We start from the raw sequence: 26779 nt of genomic DNA, 5'->3' as shown, positions 1-26779 counted from the left end.
TATTGGTATTTTAATGGTATATTGACTATAGTGAGCTTAATATTTTGCTTCTATTGTGGCGATGTTTTCCTGACTTTTCTTAAAGATGTTCATTATTGTCTCTTCATGCTCTTTAATTCCATGCTGAATTGGCGTATACAAATTACCTGCAATAAAATATAATTTGAACACATTATGTTATTAATGCTGAATTAAAATATAATTTGTTCAATTACTTGAAGTATGACTTATCGTTGTATAGCCATACCACTACGTTCCCTATTACAATTAAATGACATCGTATTATTTGAGTGTAGAGTAGATCTATTTAATACATATACAGATAGTCTGGCCTTTGTCAAGTACGCCTCTCTGATTGTATTACATATATTGAACAAGTATTAAACATTTAGATAAATTGACGCCAGCAGTGTTTCAGCACCATACATATGGACAGCTCTTTAGGAGAGGATTGGAAGAAGGCAAAACTGTAGTGAGTTGATGGTCGGCCTTTCAACTAAAGGAAGGAAAAAACAAATAAACATTTTCCCTGCATGCTTTAGGCTGAAGTATATGTAATTGTGTGGATATACTTCTGGTGAACAGCTGTAATTCAAGCGCTTGATGTTCTATGTGGAACATTTGTGTTAGATTGTGAGTTTTAAACATTTGAATGTAGTTTTCCATGCATTACTCTATGTGTCGCTGTTCACTGCATATTGGACGACATACACGTCTCCACCCAGTTTAACCATAAGAGGGAAGAATATATTTTCGATGACACAAACCGCCGGCTCTTTCAGATGGAACATATTGTGCGTTTTATTGGACACAATTACCGAGTAAATGTTTGATTTTAAGGGTTGAAAAACACATTCATATCCCTTTTAGTATAGGACCTATACAGTTTTTGATTATGGAACACGTTGGATTATCAGTATCGGCCTCGACGTACAGTCTGGTTTTTATTGTGTTCTTAGTGCGGACAAGCCTTGGAGACATGAACTACGCTATTCCGGAGGAGATGAAACGCGGATCTGTGATTGGAAACTTGGCTAAGGATCTGGGGCTGGATGCGAGAGGATTTTCTGCTCGCAAGGCTCGTTTGGATATGGATGGCAGTCGTCAACGTTATTGCGACATGAATCTTAATACTGGAGATTTCGTTGTGGCTGAAACAATAGACAGGGAGGAATTGTGTGGGCCGAGGGTTTCTTGTTCTTTAAAATACGAGCTTGTGTTAGAGAATCCTCTAGAATTACATCGTATAACTGTGCAAATTCAAGATACAAACGATAACTCCCCAATGTTTTCGAATGACCGCATTCAACTAGAAATCAGAGAATCGGCCGTTAGAGGAACGCGTTTCCTCCTAAACGAGGCCCACGATGCGGATATAGGGCTAAATGCAGTTCAACAATATTCCCTGGAAAAAAATGACTACTTTGCATTAGCTGTTAATAGCAACCCAGATGGAGGAAAGTATAGTGAATTAGTGGTAGAGAATGAGTTAGATCGTGAACAGCAAGAGAAAGTGACGTTGTTACTTACAGCGGTTGACGGTGGGACTCCACAGAGATCTGGAACTGTTGTTATACACGTCACGGTGTTGGATGCCAACGATAATATTCCGGTGTTTAGTCAGAATGTCTACAAGGTCAGTCTACCCGAAAACGCTCCTTTAGGTACAGTAGTAACAACAGTAACGGCTACTGATGCAGACGAAGGACTGAATGGAGAGGTGGTTTATGAGCTGAGTCGTGTAAGTAACAGAGCAGCGAAACTATTTTCAATTAATAAGACCACCGGAGAAATAATAGTAATCGGCTCCATTGACTTTGAAGAGGAAACATATTATGAAATGAGCGTACAGGCAAAAGATGGTTTAGGGTCAGCTTCAAATTGCAAAGTTATTATCGACATCACAGATGTGAATGACAATGCACCTATTATATTTATCAAATCGTTTAACAATCCTATTCTTGAGAATGTGTTACCTGGCACTGAGGTGGGCATAATTAATGTGCATGACAAAGATTCGGAGGGAAACAGACAGGTTCGCTGCTCCATTCAACAAAATGTTCCTTTCAAATTAAACCCCTCAATCAAAAATTACTATTCTCTGGTCACTACAAGTAAACTAGACCGTGAGATGATATCAGATTATAACATCACAATCACTGCCACTGACGAAGGGTCTCCACCCCTATCCTCATCCAAGACTATTCATTTATCTGTCTCTGACGTCAATGACAATCCACCTATGTTTGAAGAACAATCCTACAGCGCCTATGTGACTGAGAATAACAAGCCTGGCTCCTCTATATGTTCTGTTACTGCCAGAGACCCAGACTGGAGACAGAACGGTACAGTGGTCTATTCTCTACTGCCCAGTGAGGTCAACGGTGTTCCAGTGTCGTCATTCTTATCCATTAACGGAGACACGGGGGTGATCCATGCTGTGAGAGTATTTGATTATGAGCGGTTTAGGAGCTTCAAAGTCCACGTTGTAGCCAGAGACAATGGTTCTCCTCCGCTCAGCAGCAACGTGAGTGTGAGTGTCTTCATTGCGGATGAGAATGATAACTCTCCACAGATATTATATCCTGCTTCAGCAGGGAACTCCTTGATGACTGAGATGGTCCCCAAAGCTGCTATGTCGGGGTCACTTGTTTCCAAGGTGATCGCTGTGGATTCTGACTCTGGACAGAACGCGTGGCTTTCATATCAGATCGTGAAATCGACTGATCCGGGACTTTTCTCTATAGGTCTCCACAGCGGAGAGATCAGGGCACAGCGGGACATTTCTGAATCTGACAGTATGAAGCAGAACCTTGTTATATCAGTGAAAGATAACGGACAGCCCTCTCTCTCTACAACCTGTTCGGTATATTTACTTATATCAGACAACTTGGCTGAAGTTCCAGAACTGAAAGACATGTCTTATGACCAAGGTGGTTCGAAACTAACGTCCTATTTGATTATCGCCCTGGTGTCCGTTTCCACCTTTTTCATCACATTCATTATTCTCATCGTGGCCGTGAGGTTTTGCCGCAGGAGAAAGCCTCGAATGTTGTTTGATGGAGCAGTCACCATTCCCAGCGCGTATTTCCCTCCCAACTATGCAGAGGTGGATGGAGCTGGAACTCTCCGTAGCTCTTACAATTATGACGCATACCTGACAACGGGCTCACGCACCAGTGACTTCAAGTTTGTGACATCATACAATGAGAACACGCTGCGTGCTGATAACACAATGAAGAAGAGTCCAATTGAGCCCATTGGAGAAAGTATCATGACACTGAACAGCGCAGGCGACACATACGAGGTAAATCATACATTTTAACGTCATAGACAATGAACACACGATTGCTTACATATTTAATAAGCTTTTTACCTGCTTGAACTGTAGGATTTGAATTTCTCCGCTCTGAATTCTAAGTTATCTGAGCTACGAAGGATGGAATATGTTTTTAATTCAAACACTGGAATGCTATTGTGTGATAGGCAGGTCTGTTTCTATCGCAAAACATGTATTGATTCATATGGATACATGCAACACATATTGGTATTTTAATGCTTTAATGACTATCTCTAGTCTTCTTAAGTGTTTTCGGCTTGTCCTGACTATTCTTATAGGATTTCATTCGTGTCTAATGCTCATTATTTCATGGAAGAAATTGGCTCATACAAGTTGCATGAAATATAATTAAAATTATCAATTTATTCTGTCATTAGTGCTGCTGACCTAAAAGGTTATTTTTTCAAGAATTAGATTTCTATATATTTCTATGAAGTGTGGTTTTTCACCTGCTTGAACATTACCAAAAAATGTCCTTGTCCATTGCACATTTTGGGTTGGGTTGTTTTATTAAACACTGCAGTGATTTATTACAGCTGGTGTGTGATAGTGAGCTGTGGTCACATGACTAAACACGTATTGATTGACATGGGTAGATCACAAAGCACATGTTGGTATATTGATGCTATAATTACTTATAGTCATCTTAAAAACCTGACATCTCTATAGGGTTTTATATTTATTGGACACATTGGTCTATTATAGTGTAATGTCATGTAAGCAAATTATAATGTAATTATGTCAGTAATGCTGATCTAACACATTGTTAGTTAAATCATTTGATTTGTATAGGCCTTTTGCATAGCAATACCACTACTAAATCTATTAACATTAAATTACATGTCATGCAATATATAGTAAACATACTGCAAATGTAGGTTGTTCTTTGTCATTTGAGGTTGATCAATCGATCAGTAATTATTTTCCATTTCGAATAAGCTAGGCCGACCAGTAAGATAAGTAGGCTACCCGGTTGTAATTTAGATAAAGGACGTCTGCAATGTTTCAGCACCACAGACATGGACAGCTCCGTAGAAGATTCAAAAAAAGGAAATGTACTGAGCTAATGGTCGGCCTTCCAGCTGTACAACGTATAAGGGAACAAAAACATATGTTTCCCTCTCCATGCTTTAGGCTAAAGTATGTGTAATGTTGGGTAGGCTATGCTTTATGTTAACAACTGTAATTCAAGCGATGCATGTTCGATCTACAGCTTAGTGTTGGAATTTCTGTTTTAAACATTTGAATGTCGTTTTCCAAGGATTACTCTACGCGTCGCTGTTCACTGCATATTGGACGACATACAGGTCTCCACCCAGTTTAACCATAAGACGGAAGAATATATTTTCGGTGACACACACCGCCGGCTCTTTCAGATGGACCATATTGTGCGTGTTATTGGACACAATTACGGAGTAAATGTTTGATTTTAAGGGTTGAAAAACACATTCATACCCCTTTTAGTATAGGAACTATACAGTTTTGGATTATGGAACACATTGGATTATCAGTATCGGCCTCGACGTACAGTCTGGTTTTTATTGTGTTCTTAGTGCGGACAAGCCTTGGAGACATGAACTATGCGATTCCGGAGGAGATGAAACGCGGATCTGTAATTGGAAACTTGGCTAAGGATCTGGGGCTGGATGCGAGAGGATTTTCTGCTCGCAAGGCTCGTTTGGATATGGATGGGAGTCGTCAACGTTATTGTGACCTTAATCTGAATACTGGAGATTTCGTTGTGGCTGAAACAATAGACAGGGAGGAGCTGTGTGGGTCGAGGGTTTCTTGTACCTTGAAATACGAGCTTGTGTTGGAAAATCCCTTAGAATTACATCGTATAACTGTGCAAATTCAAGATACAAACGATAACTCCCCAATTTTTCCAAATGACCGCATTCAACTAGAAATTAGAGAATCAGCCGAGAGAGGAACGCGCTTCCTCCTTCAAGAGGCCCACGATGCGGATATAGGCCTCAACTCAGTGCAACAATATTCTCTGCAAAATAATGACTATTTTGCATTAGGTGTACATACGAACCAAGATGGTGGCAAATATAGTGAATTAGTTATAGAGAAAAAACTTGATCGAGAACAACAACAGGAGATGAACCTCATACTGACTGCGGTTGACGGTGGGACTCCTCAGAGGTCTGGTACTGTTGTTATACACGTCACAGTTCTAGATGCGAATGATAATATTCCAGTGTTCAGCCAGAATATCTACAAGGTCAGTCTTCCCGAAAACGCTCCGTTAGGTACAGTAGTAACAAAGGTGACGGCCACTGATGCAGACGAAGGACTGAATGGTCTAGTGACTTATCAGCTGACTCGTGTAAGTAACAGAGGAGCAAAACTGTTTTCTATGAATGAGACAACCGGTGAAATAAGAGTAATAGGCCCAATTGACTTTGAAGAGAAAACATATTATGAAATGAGCGTACAGGGAAAAGATGGTTTAGGGTCAGCTTCAAATTGTAAAGTTGTTATCGAAATCACAGATGTGAATGACAATGCACCTATGATATTAATCAAATCGCTTTACAATCCTGTTCCTGAGAATGTGTTACCTGGCACTGAGGTGGGCATCATTAATGTACAGGATGAAGACTCAGAGAGGAATAGAGAAGTCCGCTGCTCTATTCAGCAAAATGTTCCCTTCAAATTAAGCCCCTCAATCAAAAATTATTATTCTCTGGTTACCACAAGTAAACTAGACCGCGAGATGATATCAGATTATAACATCACAATCACTGCTACGGATGAAGGGTCTCCACCTTTATCCTCCTCAAAGACCATTCATTTATCTGTCTCTGACGTCAACGACAATCCACCTGTGTTTGAAGAACAATCCTACAGCGCCTATGTGACTGAGAATAACAAGCCTGGCTCCTCTATATGTTCTGTTACTGCCAGAGACCCAGACTGGAGACAGAACGGTACAGTGGTCTATTCTCTACTGCCCAGTGAAGTCAACGGTGTTCCAGTGTCGTCATTCTTATCCATTAACGGAGACACGGGGGTGATCCATGCTGTGAGAGCAACTGATTATGAACAGTTTAGGAGATTCAAAGTCCACGTTGTAGCCAGAGACAATGGTTCTCCTCCGCTCAGCAGCAACGTGACTGTGAGTGTCTTCATAACAGATGAGAATGATAACTCTCCACAGATATTATATCCTGCTTCAGCAGGAAACTCCTTGATGACTGAGATGGTCCCCAAAGCTGCTATTGCAGGTTCTCTTGTTTCCAAAGTGATCGCTGTTGATGGTGACTCTGGACAGAACGCATGGCTTTCATATCAGATCGTGAAATCGACTGATCCGGGACTTTTCACTATTGGACTCCACAGCGGAGAGATCAGGGCACAGCGGGACATTTCTGAATCTGACAGTATGAAGCAGAACCTTGTTATATCAGTGAAAGATAACGGACAGCCCTCTCTCTCCACAACCTGTTCAGTATATTTACTTATATCAGACAACTTGGCTGAAGTTCCAGAACTGAAAGACATGTCTTATGATGGGAGTAGTTCCAAACTAACCTCCTACCTGATCATCGCACTAGTTTCCATTTCCACCTTTTTCATCACTTTCATTATTCTCATCGTGGCCGTGAGGTTTTGCCGCAGGAGAAAGCCTCGAATGTTGTTTGATGGAGCAGTCACCATTCCCAGCGCGTATTTCCCTCCCAACTATGCAGAGGTGGATGGAGCTGGAACTCTCCGTAGCTCTTACAATTATGACGCATACCTGACAACGGGCTCACGCACCAGTGACTTCAAGTTTGTTACGTCATACAATGACAACACGCTGCGTGCTGATAACACAATGAAGAAGAGTCCAGTTGAGCCCATTGGAGAAAGTATCATGACACTGAACAGCGCAGGCGACACATACGAGGTAAATCCCACATTTTAACGTCATAGCCTTGAATACATGATTGCTTACATTTTTTATCTGCTTTTTACCTGCTTGAACTGTAGGATTTTATTATCCTCTCTGAATTCTAAGGTATCTGAGCTTGTATGAAGGATGGAATATGTTTTAACTCAAACACTGCAATGCTATTTTTGCTGCTGCATGGTGTGTGGCCAAACATGTATTGATTCACATGGATACATACTGGCACATATTGGTATTTTAATGCTTTAATGATTCTCTAGTCTTCTTTATTGTTTCTGGCTATTCTTAATGAGATATTCTCATTGTGCTCTTTAATTTCATGGAAGAAATTGGCGTATACAAGTTGGATGAAATACAATTAAAATGATCAATTTATTATGTCATTAATGCTGATCTAAAATGTTATTTGTTCAAGAATTAGATTTCTATGAACTTGAAGTGTGTTTTTTCACCTGCTTGAACAATACACTTTTAATTCCACCTGTTCTCTCTGACCTTGTCCATTGCACATTTTGGGTTGTGTTGTTTTATTAAACACTGCAGTGCTTTATTACATCTGGTGTGTGATAGTGAACTGTGGTCACATGGCTAATCATGTATTGATTTACATAGTCAGATCACAATGCACATGTTGGTATATTGATGCTATAATTACTCTCTCCTGTCTTCCTGACATTTCTATATGGCTTTACATTTATTGTAGACATGGGTTTATTATAGCTTAATTCGATGTAAGCAAATTATCATTTAATTACTTCAGTAATGCTGATCTAATAAATTATTAGTTTAATAATTAGATTTGTATAGGCCTTTTGCATAGCAAAACCACTACTAAATCTATTTACATTAAATGACATGTCATGCAGTATCGGTTTATGTAATACACATACTGTAAATATAGGTTGTTCTTTGTCATTTGTGGTTGGTCAATTGATCAGTCATTATTTTTCATTACGAATAAGTTCCGTAAAGGCCTACCAGTAAGATAAGTAGGCTACCCGGTTGTAATTTAGAAAAAGGACGTCTGCAATGTTTCAGCACCACACACATGGACAGCTCCGTAGAAGATTCAAAGAAGGGAAATGTACTGAGCTAATGGTCGGCCTTCCAGCTGTACAACGTATAAGGGAACAAAAATATTTCCCCCCTGAATGCTTTAGGCTAAAGTATGTGCAATGTTGGGTATAGTTCATGTGAAAAACTGTACTTCAAGCGATGTATGTTCTATCTACAGCCTTTGTGTTGGAATCTCTGTTTTAAACATTTGAATGTAGTTTTCCAAGGATTACTCTACGCGTCGCTGTTCACTGAATATTGGACGATATACATGTCTCCACCCAGTTTAACCGTAAAAGGGAAGAATATATTTTCGGTGACAAAAACCATCGGCGCTTTTAGAAGGACCATATTGTGCGTTTTATGGGACACGATTACGGAGTAAATGTTTGATTTTGAGGGTCGAAAAACATATTCATACGCCTTTGAAGTTTGAGAAGGACCTATACAGTTTGGGATTATGGGACACGTTGGATTATCAGTTTCGGTCTCGACATTCTGTTTGTTCTTCATGTTTTTCGTAGTGCGCACAAGCCTTGGAGACATGAACTATGCTATTCCGGAGGAAATGAAACGCAGATCTGTAATTGGAAACTTGGCTAAGGATCTGGGGCTGGATGCGAAAGGATTGTCTGCTCGTAAAGCTCGTTTGGATATGGATGGCAGTAGTCAACGTTATTGTGACATTAATCTGAATACTGGAGATTTCGTTGTGGCTGAAACAATAGACAGGGAGGAGCTGTGTGGGTCGAGGGTTTCTTGTACCTTGAAATACGAGCTTGTGTTAGAAAATCCCTTAGAATTACATCGTATAACTGTGCAAATTCAAGATACAAACGATAACTCCCCAATTTTTCCGAATGACCGCATTCAACTAGAAATCAGCGAATCAGCCGATAGAGGAACGCGCTTCCTCCTACACGAGGCCCACGATGCGGATATAGGCCTAAACTCCGTGCAACAATATTCTCTGCAAAATAATGACTATTTTTCATTAGGTGTTCATACGAACCAAGATGGTGGCAAATATAGTGAATTAGTTATAGAGAAAAAACTTGATCGAGAACAACAGCAGGAGATGAACCTCATACTGTCTGCGGTTGACGGTGGGACTCCTCAGAGATCTGGTACCGTTGTTATACACGTCACAGTTTTAGATGCGAATGATAATATTCCGGTGTTCAGCCAGAATGCTTACAAGGTCAGTCTACCTGAAAATGCTCCGTTAGGTACAGTAGTTATAAAGGTGACGGCCACTGATGCAGACGAAGGACTGAATGGTGTAGTGACTTATCAGCTGACTCGTGTAAGTAACAGAGGAGCAAAACTGTTTTCTATGAATGAGACAACCGGTGAAATAAGAGTAATAGGCCCAATTGACTTTGAAGAGAAAACATATTATGAAATGAGCGTACAGGGAAAAGATGGCATCGGGTCAGCTTCAAATTGTAAAGTTGTTATCGAAATCACAGATGTGAATGACAATGCACCTATGATATTAATCAAATCGTTTAACAATCCTGTTCCTGAGAATGTGTTACCTGGCACTGAGGTGGGCATCATTAATGTGCAGGATGAAGACTCAGAGAGAAATAGACAGGTCCGCTGCTCTATTCATCAAAATGTTCCCTTCAAATTAAACCCCTCAATCAAAAATTATTATTCTCTGGTTACTACAAGTAAACTAGACCGTGAGATGATTTCAGATTATAACATCACAATCACTGCTACGGATGAAGGGTCTCCACCTTTATCCTCCTCAAAGACCATTCATTTATCTGTCTCTGACGTCAATGACAATCCACCTGTGTTTGAAGAACAATCCTACAGCGCCTATGTGACTGAGAATAACAAGCCTGGCTCCTCTATATGTTCTGTTACTGCCAGAGACCCAGACTGGAGACAGAACGGTACAGTGGTCTATTCTCTACTGCCCAGTGAGGTCAACGGTGTTCCAGTGTCGTCATTCTTATCCATTAACGGAGACACGGGGGTGATCCATGCTGTGAGACCATTTGATTATGAACAATTCAGGAGCTTCAAAGTCCACGTTGTAGCCAGAGACAATGGTTCTCCTCCGCTCAGCAGTAACGTGACTGTGAGTGTCTTCATAACAGATGAGAATGATAACTCTCCACAAATATTATATCCTGCTACAGCAGGAACCTCCTTGATGACTGAGATGGTCCCCAAAGCTGCTATGGCGGGGTCACTTGTTTCCAAGGTGATAGCTGTGGATGCTGACTCTGGACAGAACGCGTGGCTTTCATATCAGATCGTGAAATCGACTGATGCCGGACTTTTCACTATTGGTCTCCACACCGGAGAGATCAGGGCACTGCGGGACATTTCTGAATCTGACAGTATGAAGCAGAACCTTGTTATATCAGTGAAAGATAACGGACAGCCCTCTCTCTCTACAACCTGTTCAGTGTATTTACTTATATCAGACAACTTGGCTGAAGTTCCAGAACTGAAAGACATGTCTTATGACGGGAGTAGTTCCAAATTAACCTCCTACTTGATCATCGCACTAGTTTCCGTTTCCACCTTTTTCATCACTTTCATTATTCTCATCGTGGCCGTGAGGTTTTGCCGCAGGAGAAAGCCTCGAATGTTGTTTGATGGAGCAGTCACCATTCCCAGCGCGTATTTCCCTCCCAACTATGCAGAGGTGGATGGAGCTGGAACTCTCCGTAGCTCTTACAATTATGACGCATACCTGACAACGGGCTCACGCACCAGTGACTTCAAGTTTGTTACGTCATACAATGACAACACGCTGCGTGCTGATAACACAATGAAGAAGAGTCCAGTTGAGATCGTTGGAGAAAGTATCATGACACTGAACAGCGCTAGCGAAACCTATGAGGTAATGGCAAGTCTTTATATTTAAAAAAATGCTTTTTAGATTACCTGCTTGAAATATGAACTATACGTTTACTTTACTTGAATTCCACCTCATGTTTCTGAATCTGTCTACAGCTATAACAGTTTAGAGGATGCATGTTCTGTTTCTGTTCTTTTTCTTCTTCTTTTTACAGCCGATGCCTTGTAATAGGTATCTGCAGATCTTAGCAAGCCCTGTTTGTTCACCAGCATGGTAACAAGCTTCCACGTTTGAATCTAATTAAACTAAACCTCTGGAGATGAGGTGTCAATTGATACAAAGTGCTGTGGACGCCACAACGGGCCAAACCCGTCAGATAAGCAGGCCTCGTCCTTTCAGCACCAGAGATGTGGACAGCACTCAGAAACGCATTGAAAGCGGGACAATGCTGTTTTGAATACTGAGCTACAACTATACAGCAAGTTTGTCCTGTTAATGATTTACCAAACTATTGACAGGTCCTGGTAATTACTTTAACTTGTTGTGGGAACATATACTGTATGTTTTACATTCTGGGTATTCACGGTCGCATGTTTTACTGCATAACTTTAATTTCAGCCTTTGTTTTAGAATTGCAACACAGTATAATTGTAATTAAAAACTTTGGATTGTAGTTTTCAACTGAATACTCTACGTGTCGCTGTTCACTGCGTATTGGACGATATGCATATCTCCACCCAGTTTACCCATAGGAGGGAGGATATATTTTCTGTGGCGTGTGACAAACCATCGTCGACTTCGGACAGATTATAGCGTTTATTTTGTTGGACACAATCAACCTACGGAGTAAATGTTTTATTGCGAAGGTTGAATAGCATACCCCTCTGGAGTCGGAATACCATTTTGGATTATGGAACACGTTGGATTATCAGTATCAGCATCGAAGTTCTTTCTGGTTTTTATTGTGTTCTTAGTGCGGACAAGCCTTGGAGACATGAACTATGCTATTCCGGAGGATATGAAACGCGGATCTGCAATTGGTAATTTGGCTAAGGATCTGGGACTTGATGCGAGAGGATTTTCTGCTCGTAAGGCTCGTTTGGATATGGATGGCAGTAGCCAACGTTATTGTGACATAAATCTGAATACGGGAGATTTCGTTGTGGCTGAAACAATAGACAGGGAGGAGCTGTGTAGGTCGAGGCTTTCTTGTTCTTTAAAATACGAGCTTGTGTTAGAGAATCCTCTGGAATTACATCGTATTATTGTGCAAATTCAAGATATTAACGACAACTCTCCAGTATTTTCTGATAACCGCATTGAACTAGAGATCTGGGAGTCAGCCGATAGGGGAACTCACTTCCTCCTAAGCGAGGCTCACGATGCAGATATTGGACAAAACGCAGTTCAAAAATATTCCCTTGAGAAAAATGACTACTTTGGTTTAAGTGTTCATACAAACCCAGACGGAGGAAAATACAGTGAGTTAGTTCTTGAAAAAAAGCTTGATCGAGAACAACAGCAGGAGATGAACCTCTTATTGACTGCGGTTGACGGAGGGACTCCACAGAGATCTGGTACCGTTGTTATACACGTCACAGTTTTAGATGCGAACGATAATATTCCGGTGTTTAGCCAGAATGTCTACAAGGTCAGTCTACCTGAAAACGCTCCGTTAGGTACAGTAGTAACAACAGTAACGGCTACTGATGCAGACGAAGGATTGAATGGAGAGGTGACTTATGAGTTTAGTCGTGTAAGTAACAGAGCAGTGAAATTGTTTTCTATCAATAAGACCACCGGGGAAATAAGAGTCATGGGCCCAATTGACTTTGAAGAGGAAACATATCATGAAATAAGTATAAAGGCGAAGGACGGTTTAGGGTCAGCTTCGAATTGTAAAATGATTATTGAAATCACAGATGTGAATGACAACCCACCTATTATATTTATAAAATCGCTAAACAATCCTGTTCCTGAGAATGTGTTACATGGCACTGAGGTGGGCATCATTAATGTACAGGATAAAGACTCAGAGAGGAACAGACAGGTCCGCTGCTCCATTCAGCAAAATGTTCCCTTCAAATTAAACCCCTCCATCAAAAATTACTATTCTCTGGTCACCACAAGTGAACTAGACCGTGAGATGATATCAGATTATAACATCACAATCACTGCTACTGACGAAGGGTCTCCACCCCTATCCTCATCCAAGACTATTCATTTATCTGTCTCTGACGTCAATGACAATCCACCTGTGTTTGAAGAACAATCCTACAGCGCCTATGTGACTGAGAATAACAAGGCTGGCTCCTCTATATGTTCTGTTACTGCCAGAGACCCAGACTGGAGACAGAACGGTACAGTGGTCTATTCTCTACTGCCCAGTGAGGTCAACGGTGTTCCAGTGTCGTCATTCTTATCCATTAACGGCGACTCGGGGGTGATCCATGCTGTGAGAGCATTTGATTATGAACAGTTTAGGAGCTTCAAAGTCCACGTTTTAGCCGGAGACAATGGTTCTCCTCCACTCAGCAGCAACGTGAGTGTGAGTGTCTTTATAACAGATGAGAATGATAACTCTCCACAGATATTATATCCTGCTACAGCAGGGAACTCCTTGATGACTGAGATGGTCCCCAAAGCTGCTTTGGCGCGGTCACTTGTTTCCAAGGTCATAGCTGTGGATTCTGACTCTGGACAAAACGCGTGGCTTTCATATCAGATCATGAAATCGACTGATCCGGGACTTTTCACTATCGGTCTCCACAGCGGAGAAATCAGGGCACAGCGGGACATTTCTGAATCTGACAGTATGAAGCAGAACCTTGTTATATCAGTGAAAGATAACGGACAGCCCTCTCTCTCTACAACCTGTTCAGTATATTTACTTATATCAGACAACTTGGCTGAAGTTCCAGAACTGAAAGACATGTCTTATGACGGGAGTAGTTCCAAACTAACCTCCTACCTGATCATCGCACTAGTTTCCGTTTCCACCTTTTTCATCACTTTCATTATTCTCATCGTGGCCGTGAGGTTTTGCCGCAGGAGAAAGCCTCGAATGTTGTTTGATGGAGCAGTCACCATTCCCAGCGCGTATTTCCCTCCCAACTATGCAGAGGTGGATGGAGCTGGAACTCTCCGTAGCTCTTACAATTATGACGCATACCTGACAACGGGCTCACGCACCAGTGACTTCAAGTTTGTGACGTCATACAATGACAACACGCTGCGTGCTGATAACACAATGAAGAAGAGTCCAGTTGAGATCATTGGAGAAAGTATCATGACACTGAACAGCGCAGGCGACACTTGTGAGGTAAATCATGACTATTTAACGTAATATAGAAAAAGCAAGTCCCTATGAAATGCAAACCATTATTATTCGTTTATTTAACTATGAAATATAAGCTTAATTTGACTTCAATTTCAGCTCATGTCTCTGACTCTGTCTTGCTATCGCATTTTAGAGGATGGGTGTCCTTTTTTTTAGAGCCGATATCTTGGCTACTTTATGCCTGCTAGTCGTAGCAAGCTCTGTTTGTAGGGGTAAACGACGTATTGACGCGTATTTCTTCACTATGCAACGCATGAAGGTATTCCAACGTTAATGAGTCTGTCATCCTAACGTTATGTATTGCGTAAGCCTACGTTGTGCGTCTGTTATCCTGAATAATATAAATTGCATAGTGTTATTATAACAAGACAGAAAACAACTGCAGTATGTAATATAAATATACATGTATAGTTTGTTTATTTAAACTGCAGTTTTTTCAATACACTGTCATTCTTTTCCATGTCGAATACGTCTCTTGCATTTTGCATTCAGACTATAAGTTCCCTCTCTGTATTTGAGTGTAGTTCAACAGCAAGCTACTATGGTACAATCTAAGGGATATTCTGGAGATGAAGTGTCAATTGATACGAAGTATTGTGGTCGCCACTACGGACACAGCCCATCAGATAAGCAGGCCTAGTCGTTTCAGCACCACACATGTGGACAGCCCACAGAAGCGCATTGAAAGGGGAAACGGTGTAATGACTACTGAGCTATAACTATACAGCAAGTTTGTCCTGTTAATTATTTACCAAACTATTGACAGGTCTTGGTAATTACTTTAACTTGTTGTGGGCACATACTGTATGTTTTACCTACGGGGTATTCACGATCACATGTTTTACTACTTAACTTTAATTTCATTCTTTGTATTAGAATTGCAACACATCTAGAAATTTGATTAGAAGATTTGGATTGTAGTTTTCTAATGAATACTCTACGTGTCGCTGTTCACTGCGTATTGGACGATATGCATATCTCCACCCAGTTTACCCATAGGAGGGAGGATATCTTTTGCGTGCATGTGACAAACCATCGTCGACTTCGGACAGATTATAGCGTTTATTTTGTTGGACACAATCAACCTACGGAGTAAATTTTTTATTGCGAAGGTTGAATAGCATATTTATACCCCTCTGGAGTCGGAATACAGTTTTGGATTATGGAACACGTTGGATTATCAGTATCGGCCTCGACGTGCTGTCTGGTTTTGATTATGTTCTTAGTGCGGACAAGCCTTGGAGACATGAACTATGCAATTCCGGAGGAGATGAAACGCGGATCTGTGATTGGAAACTTGGCTAAGGATCTGGGGTTGGATGGGAGAGGATTTTCTGCTCGTAAGGCTCGTTTGGATATGGATGGTAGTCGTCAACGTTATTGTGACATTAATCTGAATACGGGAGATTTCGTTGTTGCTGAAACAATAGACAGGGAGGAGCTGTGTAGGTCGAGGCTTTCTTGTTCTTTAAAATACGAGCTTGTGTTAGAGAATCCTCTGGAATTACATCGTATTATTGTGCAAATTCAAGATATTAACGACAACTCTCCAGTATTTTCTGATAACCGCATTGAACTAGAGATCAGTGAATCAGCCGATAGGGGAACTCACTTCCTCCTAAGCGAGGCTCATGATGCAGATATTGGACAAAACGCAGTTCAAAAATATTCCCTTGAGAAAAATGACTACTTTGGATTAAGTGTTCATACAAACCCAGACGGAGGAAAATACAGTGAATTAGTTCTTGAAAAAAAGCTTGATCGAGAAATACAGCAGGAGATGAACCTCATACTGACAGCGGTTGATGGTGGGACTCCTCAGAGATCTGGTACTGTTGTTATACACGTCACAGTTTTAGATGCGAATGATAATATTCCAGTGTTTAGTCAGAATGTGTATAAGGTCAGTCTACCCGAAAACGCTCCGTTAGGTACAGTAGTAACAACAGTAACGGCTACTGATGCAGACGAAGGACTGAATGGAGAGGTGACTTACGAGTTTAGTCGTTTAAGTAACAGAGCAGTGAAATTGTTTGCTATCAATAAGACCACCGGAGAAATAAGAGTCATAGGCCCAATTGACTTTGAAGAGGAAATGTATCATGAAATAAGCATAAAGGCGAAGGATGGTCTAGGGTCAGCTTCAAATTCTAAAATTATTATCGAAATCACAGATGTGAATGACAACCCACCTATTATATTTATCAAATCGATAAACAGTCCTGTTCCTGAGAATGTGTTACCTGGCACTGAGGTGGCCATCATTAATGTGCAGGATGAAGATTCAGAGAGAAATAGACAGGTCCGCTGCTCGATTCAGCAAAATGTTCCTTTCAAATTAAATCCCTCTATTAAAAATTATTATTCTATTGTCACCACAAGTGAACTAGACCGTGAGATGATATCAGATTATAACATCACAATCTCTGCAACTGATGAAGGGTCTCCACCTTTATCCTCATCCAAGACTATTCATTTATCTGTCTCTGACGTCAATGACAATCCACCTGTGTTTGAAGAACAATCCTACAGCGCCTATGTGACTGAGAATAACAAGGCTGGCTCCTCTATATGTTCTGTTACTGCCAGAGACCCAGACTGGAGACAGAACGGGACAGTGGTCTATTCTCTACTGCCCAGTGAGGTCAACGGTGTTCCAGTGTCGTCATTCTTATCCATTAACGGAGACACGGGGGTGATCCATGCTGTCAGAGCATTTGATTATGAACAGTTCAGGAGCTTCAAAGTCCACGTTGTAGCCAGAGACAATGGTTCTCCTCCACTCAGCAGCAACGTGAGTGTGAGTGTCTTCATAACAGATGAGAATGATAACTCTCCACAGATATTATATCCTGCTTCAGCAGGGAACTCCTTGATGACTGAGATGGTCCCCAAAGCTGCTATTGCGGGGTCCCTTGTTTCCAAGGTGATAGCTGTGGATGCTGACTCTGGACAGAATGCGTGGCTTTCATATCAGATCATGAAATCGACTGATCCGGGACTTTTCACTATTGGACTCCACAGCGGAGAGATCAGTGCACAGCGGGACATTTCTGAATCTGACAGTATGAAGCAGAACCTTGTTATATCAGTGAAAGATAACGGACAGCCCTCTCTCTCTACAACGTGTTCAGTATATTTACTTATATCAGACAACTTGTCTGAAGTTCCAGAACTGAAAGACATGTCTTATGACCAAGGCGGTTCGAAACTAACGTCCTACCTGATCATCGCCCTGGTGTCCGTTTCCACCTTTTTCATCACTTTCATTATTCTCATCGTGGCCGTGAGGTTTTGCCGTAGGAGAAAGCCTCGAATGTTGTTTGATGGAGCAGTCACCATTCCCAGCGCGTATTTCCCTCCCAACTATGCAGAGGTGGATGGAGCTGGAACTCTCCGTAGCTCTTACAATTATGACGCATACCTGACAACGGGCTCACGCACCAGTGACTTCAAGTTTGCTACGTCATACAATGACAACACGCTGCGTGCTGATAACACAATGAAGAAGAGTCCAGTTGAGCCCATTGGAGAACATATAATGACACTGAACAGCGCAGGCGACACCTATGAGGTAAAACATAATTAGCTACTTAACATCATTTGAAATTGCAAGTCCGATATGAAATGTAAAGTCATATGAACATGAAACATTGTATATGCTGTTGCCCCTTTGAACTGTAAATGATAGCGTACTTCACTTGAATTCCACGCCAAGTCTTTGACTTTGTCTAGCTAGCACAGTTTTGCAGTAGGCCGGTTATGTATAGGCTTAGGTCTCTCAATACTTCATTGCAGCTGCTCTGATGCTCTCTTGGTTATTTCGCCAATCGGTCTATTGTGCTTGTTGTCCCGGAATATTTGACATTACATTTTATCGTTATATTATGATAGACATATACTGCAACATCGTGTAGAAATGTCAGTGTTGATTGTTTGTCTCAATTGTTGTTTTACAATAAATCATAGTTGTTGTGTCACATTTCGAAAAAGCGATGCCACGTGCATTTTGCTCTGTCAATGTGTTCCTTCTCTATATCCGATTGTAGTTCAGCATCCTGTCTTCCACTTCAGAATCTGAGGAATATCAGATCAATTTTGACGTGACGAGTAGTCAATTGATACATGCTGTGAGGGTGGTACTGAGTGCCCAATCCTTCTAGATAAGAGATGTAGTAGTTTCAGAACCACAAGCATGGACAGCGCCTCACGAGCGCTTTCGAATGAGCTTTCAGGTAACATCTTTTCCTGCAAAACATATTTAGTGTTTTTGATTATAGGCCTACTTTAAAACATTATTCAATTATTGTGCGTAAAAGAGGTAGCCTATGTTAAGCCCTGTAGGCCGATGTTTCACCCTATTGGTAGTCACGGTCACATGTCTACTGTATAGGCTAATCGAAGCCTTTATATTACATTTTCGATTAAAGGTCTTGCTGTATGACGAGTTTGTATGGCGCAGTTTGACATGACTGAAAAGACGCGCAATGCATTCAGAGTATGAAAAGTAACCTTACGCAGCATATGCATACATTCTGGCTATACATCCGGGCATTTCTCGCGTACACAAATTGCACATACTAAGTAGTGGGGACGCACTATACTAAAAGCTACGTCATACATAGTATGAATTACATTTCGAACACAGCAAAGGAAGTGTGTAGCTCCCTTGAGGCACATGGCTTTATTCCTTGAACCAACCCATGAGAACTGGGTTAAAAGAGAAAATAAAATACAACAATGAAATGCATGTATGTATGGTATGTCTTGTATTACAATAGGTAGCTAGCTAGCATATTGACTAGCTAGCATATTAACACATTCAAATATCATTGCATAGAAATGAACACAAATCAAAACATACCTCGTAGGCTGCTTATTACTAAGAGGGTCTGGATCTTGGTTGCTTATTCTTAGTCTTCTTATTAGTATATACTAGTTGATAATTAAAACTGTTATGACATTATTTTTCTTATATTTTGGCGCTTTGTTTGTTAGGTGCTTCTGATAAATAATTATGTGTGGAACATTTGAGTGGCAGATTAGTTCCGCCTATAGGACTACTGTATATACTAAGAACCAAGAAATTAGCAATGTGGCAAATTATGAATTTACTGACAATGTGAGGCAGTTACAAAGTCAACGCTGTGACAGGACCTGCGCTACAGTTAAAATAACGCATGTCTACGTATGTGGAAAATGGAAACATAATATTGACAAAACGCTATTTCAAGACTCAAATGGCTAATATGTTCATATTGTTTTGCTCATGCTCGTGTTGATATAGAATGTATGAAAATACATCTGTGTTTGACTGCATCTTGCCTCCCCTCTGTGCACTTGGTGACGGTCTAAGTCAAACATGATTGTCTGCAGTTTTATAAAAGTACTCATAGTGTCGCTATTCACCAGCAATGTTTTTAATTTCCATCTCTCCACCCTCTCTGGCAATATAGAAAAGGAGGAGACAACGTTATAGTACTGTATAGAGAAGTGGCTCTACATCTGAGGTTGTGCATTTTGAACCCGTACGTGGTCATACATGTCGGATTGTATTATTTCAGACCATTGCATAACATCCGGATAACGTTTCGAACTGAACATGGGATACAAAGGATTCTCGCTCTCTGAGTTGATGTTCTGCCTGGCTTTGTTTCATTTCCTGCTGCGAACCAGCTATGGAGATGTAACATATTCTGTTCCCGAGGAGATGAAACGCGGATCTGTAATCGGAAATATAGCCACGGATTTGCGGTTGGATTCCAAAAGACTGTTGTCCCGGAAAGCTCGTTTAGATGTTGACGGTAGTAGCAAACGGTACTGTGACATTAATCTGAGCACTGGTGATTTGATCGTGGCTGAAACAATAGACAGGGAGCAGCTTTGTGGTCGGAGAATTTCATGCACTCTAAAATATGAAATGGTTCTAGAGAGTCCCTTAGAATTACATAATATTGTTCTGCTGGTGCAAGATATTAATGATAATGCACCACAATTTGGGGAAAACGCTGTCAAATTTGAGATCAGCGAGTTAGCTGTCAAAGGCGCACGATTTGCGGTTAATCAGGCTCATGATGCCGATATCGGCCTGAATGCGGTTCAAAGCTACACATTACAAAGGAACGAACATTTTATTTTGGCTGTTCATACTATTCCTGGAGGTGGAAAGTACGGCGAGTTGGTGTTGGAGAAAGAATTAGATCGAGAACAACAGCAGGAGGTGACAATACTACTTACTGCGGTTGACGGTGGGACTCCACAGAGATCTGGTACTGTTGTTATACACGTCACAGTTCTGGATGCTAATGATAATAAACCGGTGTTCAGCCAGAATGTCTATAAAGTAAATCTACCCGAGAATTCGCCATTAGGTTTTGTTGTGGTTACTGTGTCTGCCACCGATGCAGACGAAGGGGCAAACGGAGAGGTGACGTACGGATTTGGCCCCACCTCAGATGAAGTGAATTCATTATTTTCCCTTAATCCCAAAACAGGCGAAATAAGTATAGCTGGAGAAATTGATTTCGAAAAAGAGTCCATGTATGAATTGAGTATCCAAGCCAAAGACAGCTCCGGGCTATCTTCTTTTTCCAACGTGGTCGTTGAAATTACAGATGTCAATGACAATGCCCCAATAATATCTCTTAAATCTCTAACCAATCACATCCCTGAGAATGTGTTACCGGGCACTGAGGTGGGCATCATCAATGTACAGGATAAAGACTCAGAGAGGAATAGACAGGTCCGTTGCTCAATTCAAAACAATGTTCCTTTCAAATTAAATCCCTCTGTCAAGAATTACTATTCTCTTGTAACTACAGCTGGTCTTGACCGCGAAATGATATCTGATTATAACATCACAATCACTGCCACTGACGAAGGGTCTCCACCCCTATCCTCATCCAAGACTATTCATTTATCTGTCTCTGACGTCAATGACAATCCACCTGTGTTTGAAGAACAATCCTACAGCGCCTATGTGACTGAGAATAACAAGCCTGGCTCCTCTATATGTTCTGTTACTGCCAGAGACCCAGACTGGAGACAGAACGGTACAGTGGTCTATTCTCTACTGCCCAGTGAGGTCAACGGTGTTCCAGTGTCGTCATTCTTATCCATTAATGGAGACACGGGGGTGATCCATGCTGTGAGAGCATTTGATTATGAACAGTTTAGGAGCTTCAAAGTCCACGTTGTAGCCAGAGACAATGGTTCTCCTCCACTCAGCAGCAACGTGACTGTGAGTGTCTTCATAACAGATGAGAATGATAACTCTCCACAGATATTATATCCTGCTACAGCAGGGAACTCCTTGATGACTGAGATGGTCCCCAAAGCTGCTATTGCAGGTTCTCTTGTTTCCAAAGTGATAGCTGTTGATGGTGACTCTGGACAGAACGCGTGGCTTTCATATCAGATCGTGAAATCGACTGATCCGGGACTTTTCACTATTGGACTCCACAGCGGAGAGATCAGGGCACAGCGGGACATTTCTGAATCTGACAGTATGAAGCAGAACCTTGTTATATCAGTGAAAGATAACGGACAGCCCTCTCTCTCCACAACCTGTTCAGTGTATTTACTTATATCAGACAACTTGGCTGAAGTTCCAGAACTGAAAGACATGTCTTATGATGGGAGTAGTTCCAAACTAACCTCCTACCTGATCATCGCACTAGTTTCCGTTTCCACCTTTTTCATCACTTTCATTATTCTCATCGTGGCCGTGAGGTTTTGCCGTAGGAGAAAGCCTCGAATGTTGTTTGATGGAGCAGTCACCATTCCCAGCGCGTATTTCCCTCCCAACTATGCAGAGGTGGACGGAGCTGGAACTCTCCGTAGCTCTTACAATTATGACGCATACCTGACAACGGGCTCACGCACCAGTGACTTCAAGTTTGTGACGTCATACAATGACAACACGCTGCGTGCTGATCACACAATGAAGAAGAGTCCAGTTGAGCCCATTGGAGAAAGTATCATGACACTGAACAGCGCAGGCGACACTTGTGAGGTAAATCATGCCTATTTAACGTAATATAGAAATAGCAAATACCTATGAAATGCAAACCATTATTATTTGTTTATTTAACTATGAAATATGAGCTTACTTGACTTTAATTTCAGCTCATGTCTCTGACTCTATCTTGCTATCGCATTTTAGAGGATGGGTGTTTTTTTTTTTAGAGCCGATATCTTGGCTATTTCATGCCTGCTAGTCGTAGCAAGCTCTGTTTGTAGGGGTAAACGACGTATTGACGCGTATTTCTTCACTATGCAACGCATAAAGGTATTTCAACGTTTATGAGTCTCAGTCATCCTAACGTTATGTATTGCGTAAGCCTACGTTGTGCGTCTGTTATCCTGAATAATATAAATTGCATAGTGTTATTATAACAAGACAGAAAACAACTGCTGTATGTAATATAAATATACATGTAGTTTGTTTATTTAAACTGCAGTTTTTTCAATACACTGTCATTCTTTTCCATGTCGAATAAGTCTCTTGCATTTTGCATTCAGGGAATAAGTTCCCTCTCTGTATTTGAGTGTAGTTCACCAGCAAGCTACTATGGTACAATCTAAGGGATATTCTGGAGATGAGGTGTCAATTGATACGAAGTATTGTGGTCGCCACTACGGACACAGCCCCTCAGATAAGCAGGCCTAGTCGTTTCAGCACCACACATGTGGACAGCCCACAGAAGCGCATTGAAAGGGGAAACGGTGTAATGACTACTGAGCTAAAACTATACAGCAAGTTCGTCCTGTTAATTATTTACCAAATTATTGACAGGTCTTGGTAATTACTTTAACTTGTTGTGGGCACATACTGTATGTTTTACCTACGGGGTATTCACGATCACATGTTTTACTGCTTAACTTTAATTTCATTCTTTGTATTAGAATTGCAACACATTTAGGATTGTGATTAGAAGATTTGGATTGTAGTTTTCTAATGAATACTCTACGTGTCGCTGTTCACTGCGTATTGAACGATATGCATATCTCCACCCAGTTTACCCATAGGAGCTAGGATATCTTTTCTGTGGCGTGTGACAAACCATCGTCGACTTCGGACAGATATAGCGTTTATTTTGTTGGACACAATCAACCTACGGAGTAAATGTTTTATTGCGAAGGTTGAATAGCCTATGTATACCCCTCTGGACTGGAGTCTGAATACCGTTTTGGATTATGGAACACGTTGGATTATCAGTATCGGCCTCGATGTGTTTTTTGGTTTTGATTATGTTCTTAGTGCGGACAAGCCTTGGAGACATGAACTATGCGATTCCGGAGGAGCTGAAACGCGGATCTGTGATTGGAAACTTGGCTAAGGATCTGGGGCTGGATGCGCGAGGATTTTCTGCTCGTAAAAATCGTTTGAATATGGATGGCAGTGGTCAACGTTATTGTGACATTAATCTGAATACTGGAGATTTCGTTGTGGCTGAAACAATAGACAGGGAGGAGCTGTGTCGGTCGAGGATTTCTTGTTCTTTAAAATACGAGCTTGTGTTAGAGAATCCTCTGGAATTGCATCGTATTATTGTGCAAATCAAAGATATTAACGACAACTCACCAGTATTTTCTGATAACCGCATTGAACTAGAGATCAGTGAATCAGCCGATAGGGGATCTCACTTCCTCCTAAGCGAGGCTCACGATGCAGATATAGGACAAAACGCAGTTCAAAAATATTCCCTTGAGAAAAATGACTACTTTGGTTTAAGTGTTCATACAAACCCAGACGGAGGAAAATACAGTGAGTTAGTTCTTGAAAAAAAGCTTGATCGTGAACAACAGCAGGAGATGAACCTCATACTGACTGCGGTTGACGGTGGGACTCCTCAGAGGTCTGGGACTGTTGTTATACACGTCACAGTTTTAGATGCGAATGATAATATTCCGGTGTTTAGTCAGAATGTCTACAAGGTCAGTCTACCCGAAAACGCTCCGTTAGGTACAGTAGTAACAACAGTAACTGCTACTGATGCAGACGAAGGACTGAATGGAGAGGTGACTTACGAGTTTAGTCGTGTAAGTAACAGAGCAGCGAAACTGTTTTCTATCAATAAGACCACTGGAGAAATAAGAGTCATGGGCCCAATTGACTTTGAAGAGGAAACGTATCATGAAATAAGCATAAAGGCGAAGGACGGTTTAGGGTCAGCTTCGAATTGTAAAATTATTATCGAAATCACAGATGTGAATGACAACGCACCCATGTTATATATAACATCTCTTAACAGCCCCGTTCCTGAGGACGTGTTACCTGGCACAGAGGTGGGAATTGTGAATGTACAAGATAAAGACTCAGAGAGAAATGGACAGGTCCGTTGCTCCATTCAACAAAATGCTCCCTTCAAATTAAACCCCTCAATCAAAAATTATTATTCTCTTGTCACCACAAGTAAACTAGACCGTGAGATGATATCAGATTATAACATCACAATCACTGCCACAGACGAAGGGTCTCCACCTTTATCCTCCTCAATGACTATTCATTTATCTGTGTCAGACGTCAATGACAATCCACCTGTGTTTGAAGAACAATCCTACAGCGCCTATGTGACTGAGAATAACAAGCCTGGCTCCTCTATATGTTCTGTTACTGCCAGAGACCCAGACTGGAGACAGAACGGTACAGTGGTCTATTCTATACTGCCCAGTGAGGTCCATGGTATTCCAGTGTCGTCATTCCTATCCATTAACGGAGACACGGGGGTGATCCATGCTGTCAGAGCATTTGATTATGAACAGTTTAGGAGCTTCAAAGTCCACGTTGTAGCCAGAGACAATGGTTCTCCTCCATTCAGCAGTAACGTGACTGTGAGCGTCTTCATAACAGATGAGAATGATAACTCTCCACAGATATTATATCCTGCTTCAGCAGGGAACTCCTTGATGACTGAGATGGTCCCCAAAGCTGCTATGGCGGGGTCCCTTGTTTCCAAGGTGATAGCTGTGGATGCTGACTCTGGACAGAACGCGTGGCTTTCATATCAGATCGTGAAATCGACTGATGCGGGACTTTTCACTATCGGTCTCCACAGCGGAGAGATCAGGGCACAGCGGGACATTTCTGAATCTGACAGTATGAAGCAGAACCTTGTTATATCAGTGAAAGATAACGGACAGCCCTCTCTCTCTACAACATGTTCAGTATATTTACTTATATCAGACAACTTGGCTGAAGTTCCAGAACTGAAAGACATGTCTTATGATGGGAGTAGTTCCAAACTAACCTCCTACCTGATCATCGCACTGGTTTCCGTTTCCACCTTTTTCATCACTTTCATTATTCTCATCGTGGCCGTGAGGTTTTGCCGCAGGAGAAAGCCTCGAATGTTGTTTGATGGAGCAGTCACCATTCCCAGCGCGTATTTCCCTCCCAACTATGCAGAGGTGGATGGAGCTGGAACTCTCCGTAGCTCTTACAATTATGACGCATACCTGACAACGGGCTCACGCACCAGTGACTTCAAGTTTGTTACGTCATACAATGACAACACGCTGCGTGCTGATAACACTCTGAAGAAGAACCTAAACATCTCGGTTGCGGACAGCACACACATGCTGAATAGCGCTGGGGAATTCGAGGTGAGCTAACATGGCTGCACTAATGTGTTTTCTCTTTCACGATTTGAACATTGTAAGCAATTATAATGAATTGTACATGATTAACTTTTTGAGAATGCCCAAGCTATTCCATGTCCTACAATATTTTAATTGGCTAGTATAATCCTCGTGTCCTTTTTATACCATGTGCATTTTTAGAAGTGTGAAGCAATAACCTTAATGTAGCTATAACAACAATATGCCATTTAATAGAGAATGTATGCTAGCAATGTATTTCGAAGTTATGATAACTTTGCGGTCCTATCTCCAATTGCTGCTGTTCAACAAGGATTCCAACAATTCCGTTTCAGAACCAGTTATGTAGACAGCGCCAACAAGCTACGTTTTCATTGATATGTAAAGGCCTTTGCGAAATGCTTTCCTCTAGGATATGTTGATAATGTTTAATGTGAATTAGGGCCTACACTCTATCCTATCGTGTACCCTAACTAAATGCTAAAATTCCTATTTACATGGGTTTCGTTGAAGTAAAAGGTTGCATAAGGGCTTGCTTACACCAACTCTGGAAACGAGAACTGCAAACAGCGCACATGTAAAAAACAATCTACATGCCACAAAAGTGTAGCCTATAGTTGACCATGTTTGTTTTAATTGCTAAAATCGAAATCAACATGTCGATATGTATTCAATTTAGAAATTGACTAATTGGCACACAACTTTACC

General features: G+C 41.3%; 5 protein-coding genes across 5 annotated transcripts; all 5 read left to right on the top strand.

Moving 5' to 3' along the window:
• Window positions 1–895: 895 nt before the first annotated feature.
• LOC308155829 (protocadherin gamma-A11-like) lies at window positions 896–3325 on the top strand (the record flags this gene model as incomplete). The annotated part of the gene is made up of 1 exon (XM_080529201.1): window positions 896–3325. One exon carries the CDS (start codon window positions 896–898, stop codon window positions 3323–3325), a length of 2430 nt encoding a protein of 809 aa, XP_080385327.1.
• Window positions 3326–4913: 1588 nt separating this feature from the next.
• Window positions 4914–7259, top strand: LOC308155828 (protocadherin gamma-A11-like; the record flags this gene model as incomplete). The annotated part of the gene is made up of 1 exon (XM_080529200.1): window positions 4914–7259. The coding sequence occupies one exon, from the start codon at window positions 4914–4916 to the stop codon at window positions 7257–7259; it is 2346 nt and encodes a 781-aa protein (XP_080385326.1).
• A 1552-nt stretch (window positions 7260–8811) lies between these two features.
• LOC308155826 (protocadherin gamma-A12-like) lies at window positions 8812–14476 on the top strand (the record flags this gene model as incomplete). Its single annotated transcript, XM_080529198.1, has 2 exons — window positions 8812–9047; window positions 12328–14476. The coding sequence occupies 2 exons, from the start codon at window positions 8812–8814 to the stop codon at window positions 14474–14476; spliced, it is 2385 nt and encodes a 794-aa protein (XP_080385324.1).
• Window positions 14477–15716: 1240 nt separating this feature from the next.
• LOC308155825 (protocadherin gamma-A4-like) lies at window positions 15717–22508 on the top strand (the record flags this gene model as incomplete). Its single annotated transcript, XM_080529197.1, has 3 exons — window positions 15717–15810; window positions 16003–16401; window positions 20842–22508. The coding sequence occupies 3 exons, from the start codon at window positions 15717–15719 to the stop codon at window positions 22506–22508; spliced, it is 2160 nt and encodes a 719-aa protein (XP_080385323.1).
• Window positions 22509–23722: 1214 nt separating this feature from the next.
• On the top strand, window positions 23723–26086 carry LOC308155824 (protocadherin gamma-A2-like; the record flags this gene model as incomplete). The annotated part of the gene is made up of 1 exon (XM_080529196.1): window positions 23723–26086. The coding sequence occupies one exon, from the start codon at window positions 23723–23725 to the stop codon at window positions 26084–26086; it is 2364 nt and encodes a 787-aa protein (XP_080385322.1).
• Between the last annotated feature and the right edge of the window lie 693 nt (window positions 26087–26779).

This window comes from Nansenia antarctica, assembly GCF_963989245.1.
Source record: "Nansenia antarctica genome assembly, chromosome: 4".
NCBI classification, from domain to species: domain Eukaryota; kingdom Metazoa; phylum Chordata; class Actinopteri; order Argentiniformes; family Microstomatidae; genus Nansenia; species Nansenia antarctica.
The sequence above is the reverse complement of the archived record's forward strand: the minus strand, read 5'-3'. Positions and strand labels throughout refer to the sequence as shown.